Source organism: Chiloscyllium punctatum, chromosome 49 (genome assembly GCF_047496795.1).
Source record: "Chiloscyllium punctatum isolate Juve2018m chromosome 49, sChiPun1.3, whole genome shotgun sequence".
NCBI classification, from domain to species: Eukaryota; Metazoa; Chordata; class Chondrichthyes; order Orectolobiformes; family Hemiscylliidae; genus Chiloscyllium; species Chiloscyllium punctatum.
The window spans coordinates 9,737,786-9,752,480 of record NC_092787.1 but is presented as its reverse complement, the minus strand read 5'-3'; the positions used below and the strand labels follow the sequence as shown (position 1 = coordinate 9,752,480).

Sequence of the window (14,695 nt, the reverse complement as noted above, 5' to 3'; positions counted from 1 at the left end):
AAATGCCGATCTTATCTGTGAAGAACTTGGGTTGAATCTTACATGAGATATGGAAAATTCCAGATTTTCTGGCCAAAAATAAGGACTCTACTTTTACACGAGGTCAACTATTATTTCAGTATATAAGATACTTTAATCATAGAGTACAACATGGAAACAGATCCTTTGGTCCAACTTATCTGTGCCAACCAGAAATTCCAATCTAACCTCGTCCCATTTGCTAATATTGGGTCCACATCCCTTCAAACCCTTCCTATTCATATACCCATCGAGATGCCTTTTAAATGTTATAATTGTATCAGCCTCCACCACTTCCTCTGGCAGCTCATTCCAAACATGTCATCCCCTCTGTGTGAAAAAGTTGCCCTTAGCTTCCTTTTAAATCTTACCTCCTCACCTTAAACCTATGCCCTCTAATTTTGGACACCCCCCACCCTGGGAAAAAGACTGTGGCTATTCACCTTATCCATGTCCCTCCTGATTTATAATCCTCGAGAGCTTTAGATTTAAAATGCTAGCTGTGATGCAGAAGAGTTTTTAATTTCCTTCAAACCAAACTCAAATTGACAGTACACCACAAAACCATGCTGAGTCCAATAATATTACAGTCAGTGATGATATAATATGATAGTTCCATTCTTGTGCGATCTCACATTATAAGAAAATCACTCAATAGCCTAACCATTTAAATTAATGGGACCAGAATTGCGTTATACCCAATACAGGTATGGAAAGTTTGCATTCCTTATAAATAATGGTCTAAATTCTTAAATCAAGTTAAAGCCAATTCGCATTGGAGGAACACTGAATAAACAAAAGTTTCCAGCATACAGGATAGCACCCAATCAATTGAGAGAAATTGTCCTACAAAAATATACATTTGTAATAGGACCCTGGATTAAAATTTTTGATGTTCTCCCACTTGACATGAATCCAGCAAATCCTATAGAAGTGGACCCCTAGGTGAATTCCAAGTGAGGAAAGAATTGTTCTTACATCTGGTAACCTTTGTGATTAAGGACACAAAGACTCATTCATGAACAACAGAAATTAAGGTGAGGAACTATATGGTGACTGGCACCCATGGAACAGTAGCCCTTTGAGATATAGTGAAAGGAAGGACAGGGAAATTGGCACGGGAAACTGCTAATGAGTCATGGGACAGAGGGAACTACCCTTTAGTCCATGCTGAAATAACTCCATAGAGGCTGATATCCAACACTACGTCACCCTTTATTTAAACATGAACAGTCCTTGACTTTAGTCCTGTCTCATTCAGAGTCAGCTACCAGAACGTCAGCATCTCTAACATCCCCTTTCTAGATATCAGCCAAGACAACCCGATTGGACCAGATTAACAGCCTCAATCAGGGAACACATTCCAAGATGTCCTGTTGGCTGCCCTCGTCACAATTACTACATCCCACTCTCTGAGTCTGAGGACATACGCCGGTCCTTTTTCTTGGAGAGCCGTCCTTGGACATTTTAGCACCATTTCAGTGTCCTCTAACATGGTGTCCAATACAGGCAGCGGGTAACGCACAGGAACTTGCCTCTTGCGCCAGGAGTACCTCAGCACAATTTCCCTGTTTTCTTCCAATGGCAAAAGGTGTCAAAGCAGCTACATCCATCACATCCGTTTCGGATTCTGTGGATTTGACAATGCGTGATATTTTGAAACCAAAAGAGAAAATGCTGGAAAATCTCAGCAGGTCTGGCAGCATCTGTAAGGAGAGAAAAGAGCTAACGTTTCGAGTCTAACTGACCCTTTGTCAAAGCTTTATTTTGAGGTTGTTGTGTGAGGCCTTAACACTGGTTGTGAATTTGCAGCTTTCATATAGTCCACCTGCTTGTTCAAGACTATTGCGTCTGATCAAACTTTACATGTCACTGGTCCTGACCTCACTTCAACCAGAACTCTTACTCACGTGGGGCCAGTTCCATTACTCTTACACCAAACCTTGTCCTCTGTACCAAACTGGGTCTCTCATTTGGTGGAGCCTGATGTCTGGCACTGGTGTTCCTGATGCTGTTTCACCTTCGACTCTCAGGTCCTGGAAAGTCAGTTAACCTGGTGCAAAATCTTCTCCCCATTAGTAACCCTGTTAGTTCTATCCTTGTAATTACATGTGGGGTGGGCCTGCAGTCAAATAAGAACTGTGACAGCTTAGTATCTAGTGAAGCAGCAGTCTGTTTCTTCAAGCTAACCTTAAAAGTTTGGACTGCTCTTTCTGTCAGTCCATTGGATGCTGGGTAGTATGGAGCTGTCCTTTTTTGTTGAATCCCATAGACTTTAGGAATACCCAAATTCCTTGCTGGTAAATTATGGTCTGTTATTTATGACCAAAACTTCCAGGAGTTCATGTATTGGAAAAGATGTGCAGTTTTTCTATTGCCCCCATGTTTATGAACGGACTCTATACACAACCAACTTCTTTGCATGGGTATCTACAATGTCTAAGAACGCTGAACCTGCAAAGGACCTGCAATTGTTGCCGTTTAACCGTTTGCTGGTTCACCCAGCCATTCCCATGATGTGGAGGAGTTGCTGGCGGTAACACTTGTCCCTGTTGGCACTCCAGGCATTATCCCACCAACATGGCTTTGTCTGTATCCAGGCTGGACATAACTTTTCACAACAATCTTCATTTTGGAGACCCCTGGATTGCCCTGGTGGAGTTCAGCCAGTATTTGACAGTGACCTTTGCTTGGGGCAATCACTTTGGCTCCCCACAACAATATGCCACACTCTACCTTGAGCTGGGCTCTCCAGCTTCAAAAAAGCTTCAATTCTAGTTGTGATGGCTCTTTGTATTCCCCCATTAATAGCAGTTGTTTCAGTTTTGGATGGACTGGATCTTTCTGCTTCTAAAGTCTGATACTGTCAGCTGTGACTGGGAACGTGTTCAGGAAATTTAGTATCATTACAGACTCTTCCATTGGATGTACAGTTGGTGGTGTATGTGTTAAAGGGAGGCAGCTAATTGCATCCACATTAGCTACTTGACGCCCTGGATGGTGTTCTAACTTGTAACTATAAATGCTTAGTATTAAAGCCCACTGCTGAATGTGGCCCAAAGTTATGAGTTGTCCTCTTAAAGCAGACCAAGTAGGGGGTTTGTGGTGTGCGCCTGTCACAAATTTTCATCCATAACTATATTGGTGGAACTTCCTTACTCCAATCTGACTGCCTATCTTTCTTTCTCGATCTAGGCATATATATGTTTTGCATTAGCCAAAATCCTTTGGTCATTCATCTCCACTGCTATTGGTCATTCCTCTCCACTGGGCCACCTATGAGCTATTACCATTCTAATGCCTTATGGGGAAGCATCACATGTCAATGCCAAATCTTTCTTGAGATCATAGTATGCCAACACCTAAGAGAATGATAGTTGTTTCTTTATTTCACTGACAGCTAGGATTTGTCTATACAACCATTTCCAAGGGTTTTTAGTTGATGTAAAAGGTGCCAGGATGGAAGCCAGGTTATGTATGAACTGTCCACAATAATTTACTAGCCCAAGAAATGACCTTAGCTCTTGGACAGACATACGAGTTAAGACACTTTTAATCACCCTCACTTTATGTTCCAACTAGTGTCTTGTTGGCACAGTAGGTCACTTGAAGTGCCTGGAAAACACATTTTCCTGCCTGGGAGAAACAGCGTACGCTTCGGAAAGATCCCCTTAGGATGATATTCACATTCCCTGTGTTCCTTACTAGCTTTCCCTGTTATTTGTGCATCATCTAGGAAAATGGTATCCGGAGGCAGACCTTGCATATTGTTCTAAATCAATCCCTAAAAAAATTGAACAGACCCAAATGGCAGTCTTGAATATTCATACAGATCCTTATGGGTATTAACTGTAGCCTACATCTGGGAATCCTCACAAGTAAGCAAGGCTCATGTCCATCTGTGTGAAGGACAGCCCTCCTGCCACCTTTGTGTCTACATCCTCTATGTGAGGGTATGGGAATTTAGCCAGCTGAGAAAAGCAGTTTACCGTTTGTTTAAAATCCTCACAAACGCAAATCGGGAGAACTGATGCTTCCAATTATACAAAGTGGACTGGTTTGATGATTCCTTAATTTTCCAGCCTTCTGATTTCTGCCTCTAGCTTTACCTGTAAGGCAAATGGTACTGGATGGGCCTTGCAGAATTGTGGAATTGCTTCTTGGTCAATATGCAAGGTGGCCTTGGCTCCTCTGATAGTCTCAGATCTTCCTGGAAGACGTCACTGAGGCAGCCATTTTCTAATAGAAAAATGTTGAACCAAGCTAAGAGAATCTCTTGCAATCAATTTCATCCCATCAAATTTAGGCTCTAGCCTTTTACTTCAGTCACTGGGAACCGAACCAAAGGCTTTTCATAGGAATTCAGAACTAAACTTGTACTCTTAACCTGCAAAGGTGCCCAGGTATAGGTTCTCAGCCTGGCTGAGGTCTTACACAAACTTGACAGCTAGAGTCCAGAGCGTTTTTTGTTAGCATGGTACAGCTGCACCTGTATCAACCTCTATCAGAAGCAGATAATCATTGAGCCATGTGTTTTATCTTGACTGGTTCTGATTTGTATGTTGCTAAGCAATTTAACTGTTCTGAACCAGATGTAAATGGACTTTCCAGGGTAAGACCTCTCCTGGATACCAGCTTATGAGTTATTTTACTGAAATTAGATTTAGTAGGACTGTTTTGCTGTCTCGAGTCCGCATACTGGCAGCAACTATGGCTTGCTGGTCATGATTCCAAAGAAAGTTTTAAATGATTTTGGCCGAGGCTTGACTTGTCTTGAGGTTTTGCTGTGGGCCGACTTAGAGTTTCCCTGATTAGGATATGTCCTGAGTGAGGCAATGCAATTGCTTGTAATCAGTAGTGTTCCCAAACTCAGTCAGATTGATGAAGGTGTCCACTTCCATTGAAATACCCTGCAATTCATATGCTCCACTTGTCACATTTTCCAATGACAAAGCCAGTTGTAGTGCCTGATTGAAGTCCAGTTGGGCTTCAGCTAATAGCCATTTTTGCATAGTTACATCATTAGTTCCACATAACTCAGATGGTCTCCATGCATTTTAAGGGTTAAAGCAGTCACACTCTACTGCCAGCAGTCTTAACCTAGTCAATAATTCTTCTACAGATACCCCTGGTTTTCCAATTGCCAAGTAAAAATGATTACGTCACAGAATTAGAGGTGGCTTGGGGTTGTAATATTTCTTAACTATGTCAATTCTTGGATAGTTTTCGTACTTCGCGCATCAGAAAATTAGGCTCCTAATAACTGAAAAAGCTGCAGTTCCACAGGCTGTCAAGTGAACTGCTTATTGCTTTTTGTCTGCTACATGGCATTTGCTTGGAAAAAAAACCACATTCTTTCGACATCTCAATGTAAGGTCAAATGAGTCAAGCTTCCCAAACAAATGTGTCATGTAAGCAAAGCTGACTGTTGCGAATGAGTTTCCTCAGGACTGTATTTTACTCCTGAAATAACTCCACAGAGGCCAGTATCTGTTACCAAGTCACCCTTTATTTACACATGAACAGAGTATTTATTATTTATTTACTTTGATAGCTGATTCTGAATGAGGCAGTACTAAAGTGTCAGCATCTCTGACATTCCCCTTTTGTTATGTCAGCCAGGCTTCCCGCTCAGACCAGATTAACAGCCTCCCACCCACTCCTCCCTCAAATCAGGTCCAGTTAGCTGATCTTGTTACAATCACTGCACTTGCTACATTAAATTCTGCATAAACTTATACATTTATTCACAGTGGGACACAATCTCCTGTAAATTATCATTTCTTACCGTGATTGGTTGCAATCCAACCACAGCTCAAATCAATTGCTTCTTTATAATATTCAAAACGCAAGGCCAACAATTATAGATTACTATGGAGGAAATGTTGTGTTTCATATGGATGTGCTACATTTATCTTAAATATGTCAAATCTTTTGAGATAAACAGCAATTTTAGCTTTCTTTAAATATTGAGCAAAAGGTATCTCTCTACCATCAAAAAACACTGACAAATAGAAAAGCAACGTTTGCAGCAGTTCAATAGCTTTCAAAAGTTGGTCGGGGAATGGACTGGACAATGACATCATTCTTCAATTTAATTTAATGGAAGATTAAGCATTTTGAAACTCCTCAACTAGAGTTTGGGGTTTCTGCTGTTCTTTATTATTGACTGCTGCAAAGCATTTAAACCGTGTTAATTGGCATTCGCCAAACTTTGATACATGGCTAGATCAGATAAGACCACAAATTCTCTTTGACTGGACCACAGAATATTTCTCTAAATCTGGTCACCCTTCCTCTGTTCTTGCTGATGTCAGGTACCAGATTAGTTCCAGAGGCAAGGAAACCTCACCAACTGGAGGCTCTCACTCTGTTGCAACCTTCAGGTATTGTTGCAATAATTGAAATCACATGAGTATCTTCTGTCTGAGTCACCACCAAGGACTTGTTTTGCACTGTGGTTCATCTGGCTTCTCCCCTCAGACTTTACCAACATGGATTTCCTTGCCACTAGAAGAGGACAGGTAGACAGATTGGTTAGGAAGGCATTTAGCACTCTGTGTCTGGCAAAATAACATCACCAACAAGTCAAAAGGAGATGTCACCAAACAGCAAAAGCAGACTTACAAAGAAGATCTAGAGAAATCAAGAACCAATGGTGGACTAAGAAAGCTAAGGAGCTGTAACTCCTTGCTGACAAGCACACCACTCAGATTTTCTTCAGTACCTTCAAGGTAATATATGGACCAAACATCCTTGGTCTCAAACTAATGCAAAATAAGGATGGAACCCTTTTGAAAGGCAGAGATAACATCAGCCTCCAAAGGAGGGAACACTTCACAGAACTCCGAAACCTTGGTGCAATTGTCAACGAGCATGTGTATGAGGAAATCCCCAACTTCCTCCAGATGGTCTTGGACTCCGACCTAGTATGTCGAAGTTGAAGCTGTCATTAGACACATTGATAATAGAAGAGCCAGGAGTGGCAGGATTCCAGAAAAGATGTTCAAACTTGGAGGAGCAGAGCTTATCCTTCATCTCCATTAACTGTTCTGAAGATCTGGGACAAAAAGAAAACCCCAACTGATCTCAGGAATGCAACCACCACACCATTAACTTCATGAAAGGAGACAAGTAGGCTGTAGGAATTACCAAGGAATCTCCTTATTCTCCATTGCTAGAAAGATCACCCAAATCCTTGCTTGTCATCTTCTCTCAGTCTCTGAGGAAATTCTTCCTGAAAGCCAGCGTGACTTCTGATTGAAGTGCGAGCTATGGGCGTAATTTGGCCATGCTAAATTGCCCATAGTGTTCAGGGATGTGTTGTTTAGGTTCATTACTTAGGGGTAAATATAGGATAGGGGAATAGGTCTGGGGGGGGTTACTCTTTGGAGATTTAGTGTGGACTTGTTAGGCCGAAGGGCTTGTTTCTACATGTAGGAATTCTAATTCTAAACGTAATTCTAAATTCACAGCAGTTGTGTTACTGGTACAATAGGGGTGACCAAATCACTAATTTTTGCAGGTTCAAGGACTCCCATCTTGACTAGTACCTCTAATTCAGCCTCAACCTTTCATCTGATTGCACAGGGCCAAGATTTAGCCTTGCAACATTTTGCTTGATTCTCATCCTTGATTTTTAATTTGACAGATCTTTTCCATGCTTCCCAGATCCCTAACAAAATACTGGCATGTTTCTTTAAAAAGTCTGGTAGATCAGTTTCTGGCAGATCAATCTGACAAACGATTTATTTCAGCCCTTTGATTTTCTCCAGCCATGTTATTTCCAATAAAGCAGGAAAATTTCCTTCAGTAATATGTATGGTGAAATCTTCAGACTGACTGAATAACTGAACATTGACATCCATACAACTGTTTGAAAGCACCACTTCACCTGTGTACATCAAAGAATTGTCTCCCTTCATAAAGGAGCTTTCTCCAAATCAGTTAGCCTAGCTGAAGTGGAGAGTCCTTCTCAAACAGTGTAGGAGGAAATTGCCACAGATGCTGGAATCTGTACTGAAAACAAAAAAAGTGCTGAAGATCACAGTGAGTCAGGAAGCATCCATGGAGAGAAAGCAAGCTAATGTTTCAAATCTAGTTGACTTTGATGGCAATCTTAGGGCCTTAAGGTGGCATTTATATTTTGTTCAAGTTTCGGAACTATATAGAAGGATGACTGCCTTATACACAGGATCTTGGTATCAGCATGGACATCACAGTTGTCGAAGACTGTCATCCTTGGGTGTCCAATGGCGGTGCTTGCAGATTGGATGTAATGTTGAATCTCTGGCTTAGATGAGCGGTAGCTTCCCAGATTACAGCACAGGAACAAGCCCTTCAGCCCATCAAGCCTGTCAACACATACCCTTCTAATCTAAAGATCTTTTACCTCAGTCCATATCCACTTATTCCCTGCTTATCACATATCTGTCAAGATGCTTCTTAAACATGGCTATTGTATCTGCTTCTACTACCTCCTCTGGCAGTGCATTCCAGTCACTTACCACCCTCTATGCGAAAAACTTGCCCCTCACATCCCTTTTAAACTTACCTCCTTTTATCATAAACTTATGTCCACTAATAATTGACATTTCTACCCTGGGTAAAAGACTCCAACTATCCATGCCTCTTATAATTTTGTAAGCCTAATCAGGTTGCCCCTCAGCCTCCGTGGTTCAAATGAAAACAACTGACTTATTTCAATCTCAACTCATAGCTAATACCTCCAAACTAGGCAACATCCTGGTAAACCTTTTCTGTACCCTCTCCAAAGCCTCCACAACAGGTTCGATTCCAGCCTCGGGCGACTGTCTGTGTGGGGTTTGCACATTCTCCCCGTGTCTGCGTGAGTTTTCTCTGGGTGCTCCAGTTTCCCCCCACATCCAAAGATGTGCAGGTCAGGTGAACTGGCCATGCTAAATTGCCCATAGTGTTAGGTGCATTAGTCAGAGGGAAATGGGTCTAGGTGGGTTACTCTTTGGAGGGTCGGTGCGGACTTGTTGGGCCGAAGGGCCCGTTTCCACACTGTAGGGAATCTAATCTAATCTAAAAACCTTATGGTAGCACATTGACTAGAACTCTGTTATATTCCAAATGTGGCCTTACTCAAGTTCTTTACGGCTGCAACACGACTTGCCAATTTGTATGCTCTACACCCTGGGTGATGAAAGCAAGCATTTCCATACGCCTTCTTGGCTACCTTATCCAGTTGCGTTTCCACTTCCAGGAAACTGTGGACCTGTAAGCCTAGATCCCTCTGTATATTAATGCTAAGGGATCTGCCATTTACTGTATACTTCCCTCTTTCATTACACATTCCAAAATGCATCTCCTCACATTTTGGCATTGCCAGAATTTAATCCAGTCATTTCTCCGACCAGTCTCCAGCCAATCTATACAATCTGGCAGTCTTTCTCACTATTTGCAGCTCCCCCAACCATTGTGTCATCCACAAATTTACTAATCAGAGCACCTACATTCTCTTTCAAATTATTTACATATATTACAAACAAAAGGGATCCTAGGACTGATCCCTGTGGAACACCACTGGTCACAGATCTTTCCACTACTATTCTCTGTCGTCTACAACCAAGCCAGTTATCAGACTGTAAATTCCTGGAATATTCCTGTTTCCTTTCTTAAATAAAATAACAATATTGACTATTCTCCAGTCCTCTGGGACCTCATCTGTAACTAAACAAGATACAAAGATTTCGTACCACATTCCAGCAATTTCATCCGTTGCTTACCTCAATATTCTGGGATAGATCCCATCAGGACCTGGGTTATCTACCACTAATGACTTTCAAAGCACCTAACAGCTCCTCCATTTTTACATCAACATGTTGTAGAATATTAATACACCATTCCCTAGACTCACCATCCATCATGTCTTTTTCCACTTTGAATACCAACGCAAAGTAGTTGTTAAGGACCTCACCCACACTGCCGGCTCCTTGCATAAATTCCCTTTTTTGCCTCTGAGTAGACCTGCACTTTCCCTATCTACCTTCCTGCTCTTTACATAAATATAAAAATCCTTGGGATTTTTCTTAATCTTGTTGGCAAGATTATTTCATGGCCCCTTTTAGCCCTCCTTAACTCCATGTTTAAGAATTTTTTAGTTTTCTATATATTCCTCAAGACCTCTGTCTGACTTCAGTTCCCTAAGCCTTACATTTGTTTCCTTTTTCTTTCTAAGCTCACAATTTCTCCTGTCATCCAAGGTTCCCAAATCTTGCCATCCTTATCCTTCACTTTCACAGGAGTATGTTGGTCTTGAACTCTAACCAACTAGCCTTTAAAAGATTCCCACATGACAAATGTGGATTTACCATCAAATCTGCATTCCTCAGTTCCTGCCCAATATCGTAGTTAGCTTTCACCCAGTTTAGTACTTCTATTAGGTCAGATACCAGTCTTGTCTTGTCAAGACAACAGACACAGGTTTTCCTTGGTGTCTCATAGACATTTCTAACAACCCATTGAATACCAGACAAAGATCTGATGGCACGAATGCCATTTTCAGCTTTCTTGCCCTTAATCATGGAGGATAAGGCAATGCAAATCACAGGGGATCCCAAATGTACAAACATCCGATGGGCCAACGCTCATTCAATACAGGGTGTATTAACATTAATTTTAAAAATCCAACATACGAGCACTTTCTCATACATTTGAAAAGCTGTTTTACATTGTCGTATATTGTGTTCCGATTTGTGTAAAAACTAACTCAAGAATAAAGCCCATTCACAACTTGGTGACTGTCTGTATCTAAACAACTAAATACTGCTTAAATGTTACAAGAGCTTTGACTCTGGAAATGAATTCTAGACTCCTACCACCGTCTTGGTGGAACAAAAACATTTCAACTCTCCCATTAGCTTTTTACCTCTTACCTTCAACCTATATCCTCTAGTTTTGGACTCCTCTACTAATGAAAAAAATGCCTTCCTATCCAATCTATCTATGCCCTTCACAATCTTATACACTGCCAGCTGGTTCCCTTTTCAACTTCTGCTGTTCTAAGGAAAACAATCCCAACATATCCAATATTTGCACACAGCTAAGACCTTCCAGCCCAAGCAACATCCAGATAAATGTCCTCTGTACTCTCTCTAGTACAGGTATATTCTTCAAATAATGTAGTGACCAGACCTGCCCACAGTATTCAAATTGTGGTTTCAATAGCATTTTATGCAGATCTTGCATGACTTCCTTACTCTTTTATTCTATGCCTCCAATAAAGGCAATATCCCATATGCCTTCTTAACTACTTTAGCTATCCTACCCTGCTACCTTCAGGGGTCTGAGGATATGGACCATTAATACTGATCATTAATACTTTACACAGAGTCCAACCACTTAGTGTAATTCCTTGCCTTGAAATCCCTATACTAGGCTGAATTCCAACTTACACTGCTCTGCCCAGTTAACTAGTGTTTTGATGACTTCACGCAGTTTTGGTTACCCTTTACACTATTTACCACCATACTAATTTCTGTTCCATATGTGAAATTCTTGATCATACCCTTACATTTAAATTCAAATCATAACATACATCACAAATAGCATGAGTTCCAACAAGAAGCTATACAGAACTCCTGTGAAAACAGATCTTCTGCTTTTAATTCCATAAATATTTTTGCATGTTCTTTAGTGTCTTTTTTAAGTGAAATGGCAAGTAGTACTGTACAGATTTATATATCATCTTCCTAAAACTTGTAATTCATGTATAGTTGTAACAGCAGAAGAAAGCACCAGTAAGCCACTGTGTGTCCCCATTAGAGTGTTAATCCATCAGACAGCTAATTTTCTGGGTATCCAGTTTTGAATTCCACCATAGCAATTATGGAATTTAATTCCAATAAAAATCTGGAATTAGGAATCTAATGATTACGAAACCACTCAATTTCTGGGAAAAAAAACCCACCTGGTTCTCTGCCATCCTTACCTGGTCTGGCCTACACGTGACTCCAGACCGAAAGTAATAGGGAGGGGAAACAAATGCTGGCCTAGCCAGTGATGACCATGTGAATTAATAAAAGAAAAAAAAAGTGAGGTAGGGACATTATCCCTGTTTTACAGGTGCCATTTTACAGTTGCAATTCCCGTAAATATAGTCAGATTAAATATACACATGCTTTGAGAGCCTACCATGTTGCTATTTGGGGTCTTTCCCCTGGCTCCAAGACAGTCAGCAATCCCATTGCCTTTTGAGAAATCTGGAATAAAACTGTCAGATATTGAATACTTAAACTTTTACATTATCAATGTGTAAAAATTACTTGCATTAAATAATATTAACATGAAATCAAACTACAGCACAACATATTATAGTCTCAATGTGACCATAAAGTAATTTACTACTTTTACAAAATCTGAAGTCACATGGCACCTGGTTATAGTCCAACAGATTTAGTAAAATTACAAGCTTTTGGAGCACTGCTCCTTTGTCAGGTGAAAACTTTGTCAGACTTTACCTGACAAAGGAGCAGTACTCTGACAGCTTGTGATTTTGAATAAACCTGCATGACTTACAGGAGAAAGCAAAGACTGCAGATGCTGGAGATCAGAGTCCTAAAGAGTGGCACTGGAAAAGCACAGATCAGGCAGCATCCGAAGAGCAGGAGAGTCGATGTTTCAGACACAAGCCCTTCATCAGGAATGCTGGACTTATAACCTGGTGTCACGTGACATCCAATTTTGTCCATCCCAGTCCAACACTGACATCTCCACATCTTTACAAAATCTGACATTGGCATTATGACTTCGATTGATGCCTGTACATGTTGTAAACTACCTGTCAACAGCTGTCTGAAATTTTGAATCTGTTTTCTCATTCATTCAAGATTTCTTACCAATTCTTGTTATGGAGTTAAAAAATGAACACACAAAGTCTCACTCTGATATCAGTTGAGGGACAACCACTGTATTATTCACTCCAGTTTCACAGAAGGCCATTCAAACCATCATGCTGTAGTGGCTCCCAAAATTTGCAACTTACTTCATGACGTTCTCTTGCATTCTCCCTCTAATTCTGCACATTCTTTCTTTTGAATGCCTTTATTAAACCTGCCTTCACTGTACTCTCAGCTAGTGCATTCCATATCCTAACCACTCGATGGGACCAATCGAAAACTTTTGTTATATATATCACCATTGTTATTTTTGCCAATTTCTCAAAAGCAATGCCTTCTTATTCTCTAACCTTCCACACAAGTGGCCACAGTTTCCCCCGTCTCCACTCTGTTTAGACCCCTCATGATTTTGATAGCATCTAATGAAGCTCCTCCGAGCCTTCAAGCAAAACAATTGTCACAGCACTAATCCATTAAATAACTGGAGTTCCTCAACTTGGGAATTATTCTCATGAATCTTTTCTACATTCTCTCTACCTTCACATCTTCTCTAGAGTGTAATACACAGAACTGGATGTAATGTACTGTACTGTAATTGAAGCCAAACCAATGTTTATATAAGTTTAACATAATCTGGTTGCTCTTCTATTTTATCCTTCCAAACAATAAAATGTAGGATACTGTATGCTTTAACAACCACTCTCTCAATCTGATTTATGCACACTCAGGTGTCTCTCGAGTCGCGCGTTCTTTAGAATTGTATCCTTTATTTCGTATCGTCTGATTTTCTGCCACTTATCTGCCAAGTCCACCACCCTGCCTATGTCCTTTTGAAGGAGACAGTGAGGTCTGCACATGCTGGAGATCAGAGTGTGTTGCTGGAAAAGCACAGCAGGTCAGGCAGCATTCGAGGAGCAGGAAAATTGACGTTTCGGGCCGGAGCCCTTCATCAGGAATGAGCCCCTCCTGTGCTTTTCCAGCAACTCACTCTCAACTATGTCCTTTTGAAGGTCTACACTGTCTTTCTCACAGATCACAATCAATGTTTCCAGGTTCTTATCATCATGCACCAAATTGCTATTATGCACCGATACGCCAAGTCAGTATAATCACGAAACATTAATTGCTTTTCCATTTTTTATTTCTTGTTTTTTATTAGTTTGCACGCTTTCACGATCGATTTAACCTCGCGCCTTTCTTACCAAAGAAGAGCAGATTAAATGTTAGATACTTATGCCCGTTTTATAAGCTTTCACATCAGCCTGTTCATGTTCTTCAGGTTTAAAAGGAGCACTCTGGGAATACCTGAACAAACGTCGACCTTCTCTAAACAGGGAAGATCGATGTGTAATTTAGTGTCACATCTGCTTCCGCACAACAATACACGAATACAACAAAGATTAAAAATAATCTCATAAGTGTGGGGTCCCTGGAAAGATATCAAATACCAGCAGCACCACCAGAATGCGATTTGAAGGCCAAGATTGAAAGAGTCCACTTTCCACCTCCCTTCTCCCACATCCCCCGATATTCCATTGACTAATCTTCAGGACCTCAAAGACTAACCGATGCGGCATTTATTTTACTCGCTATCAACACAACAATAAGTCTGCGTCGCGAAAGCTTCGTACCCTTCGTTCCTTACGACTTATTCCTCGAGTGGTGTTGAAGGAAATCTGCAACCCTTGAACTTTCAACTTTACCACCGAGCCAACCGATGAAGAGGGAGGCGCCTGACTGTCGGGTTAAACTCCCGAGCATAGACCCACTTAGAGCTTCGGCGCGGTTTATGGAACGGGATCAACCCTCAGGAA

The 14,695-nt window shown here is 41.0% G+C and overlaps 1 protein-coding gene across 9 annotated transcripts in view; it reads right to left on the bottom strand.

The window, feature by feature from the left end:
* rabepk (Rab9 effector protein with kelch motifs) overlaps positions 1-14,667 on the bottom strand; it is a 31,902-nt gene extending 17,235 nt beyond the window's left edge. For 2 of the 9 annotated variants that reach the window (XM_072565681.1, XM_072565689.1), the window contains exons 1-2: positions 14,448-14,473; positions 12,178-12,256 (exon numbers count right to left, since the gene is read on the bottom strand). In XM_072565681.1, the coding sequence (XP_072421782.1) occupies positions 12,178-12,256; positions 14,448-14,458 (90 nt within the window). In that variant the 5' untranslated portion in view covers positions 14,459-14,473. Of the gene's footprint in view, positions 1-12,177; positions 12,257-14,083; positions 14,412-14,447; positions 14,474-14,512 lie in introns of those variants that run through there. The other 7 variants (XM_072565684.1, XM_072565685.1, XM_072565683.1 and 4 more) reach the window with 7 other exon arrangements.
* Between the last annotated feature and the right edge of the window lie 28 nt (positions 14,668-14,695).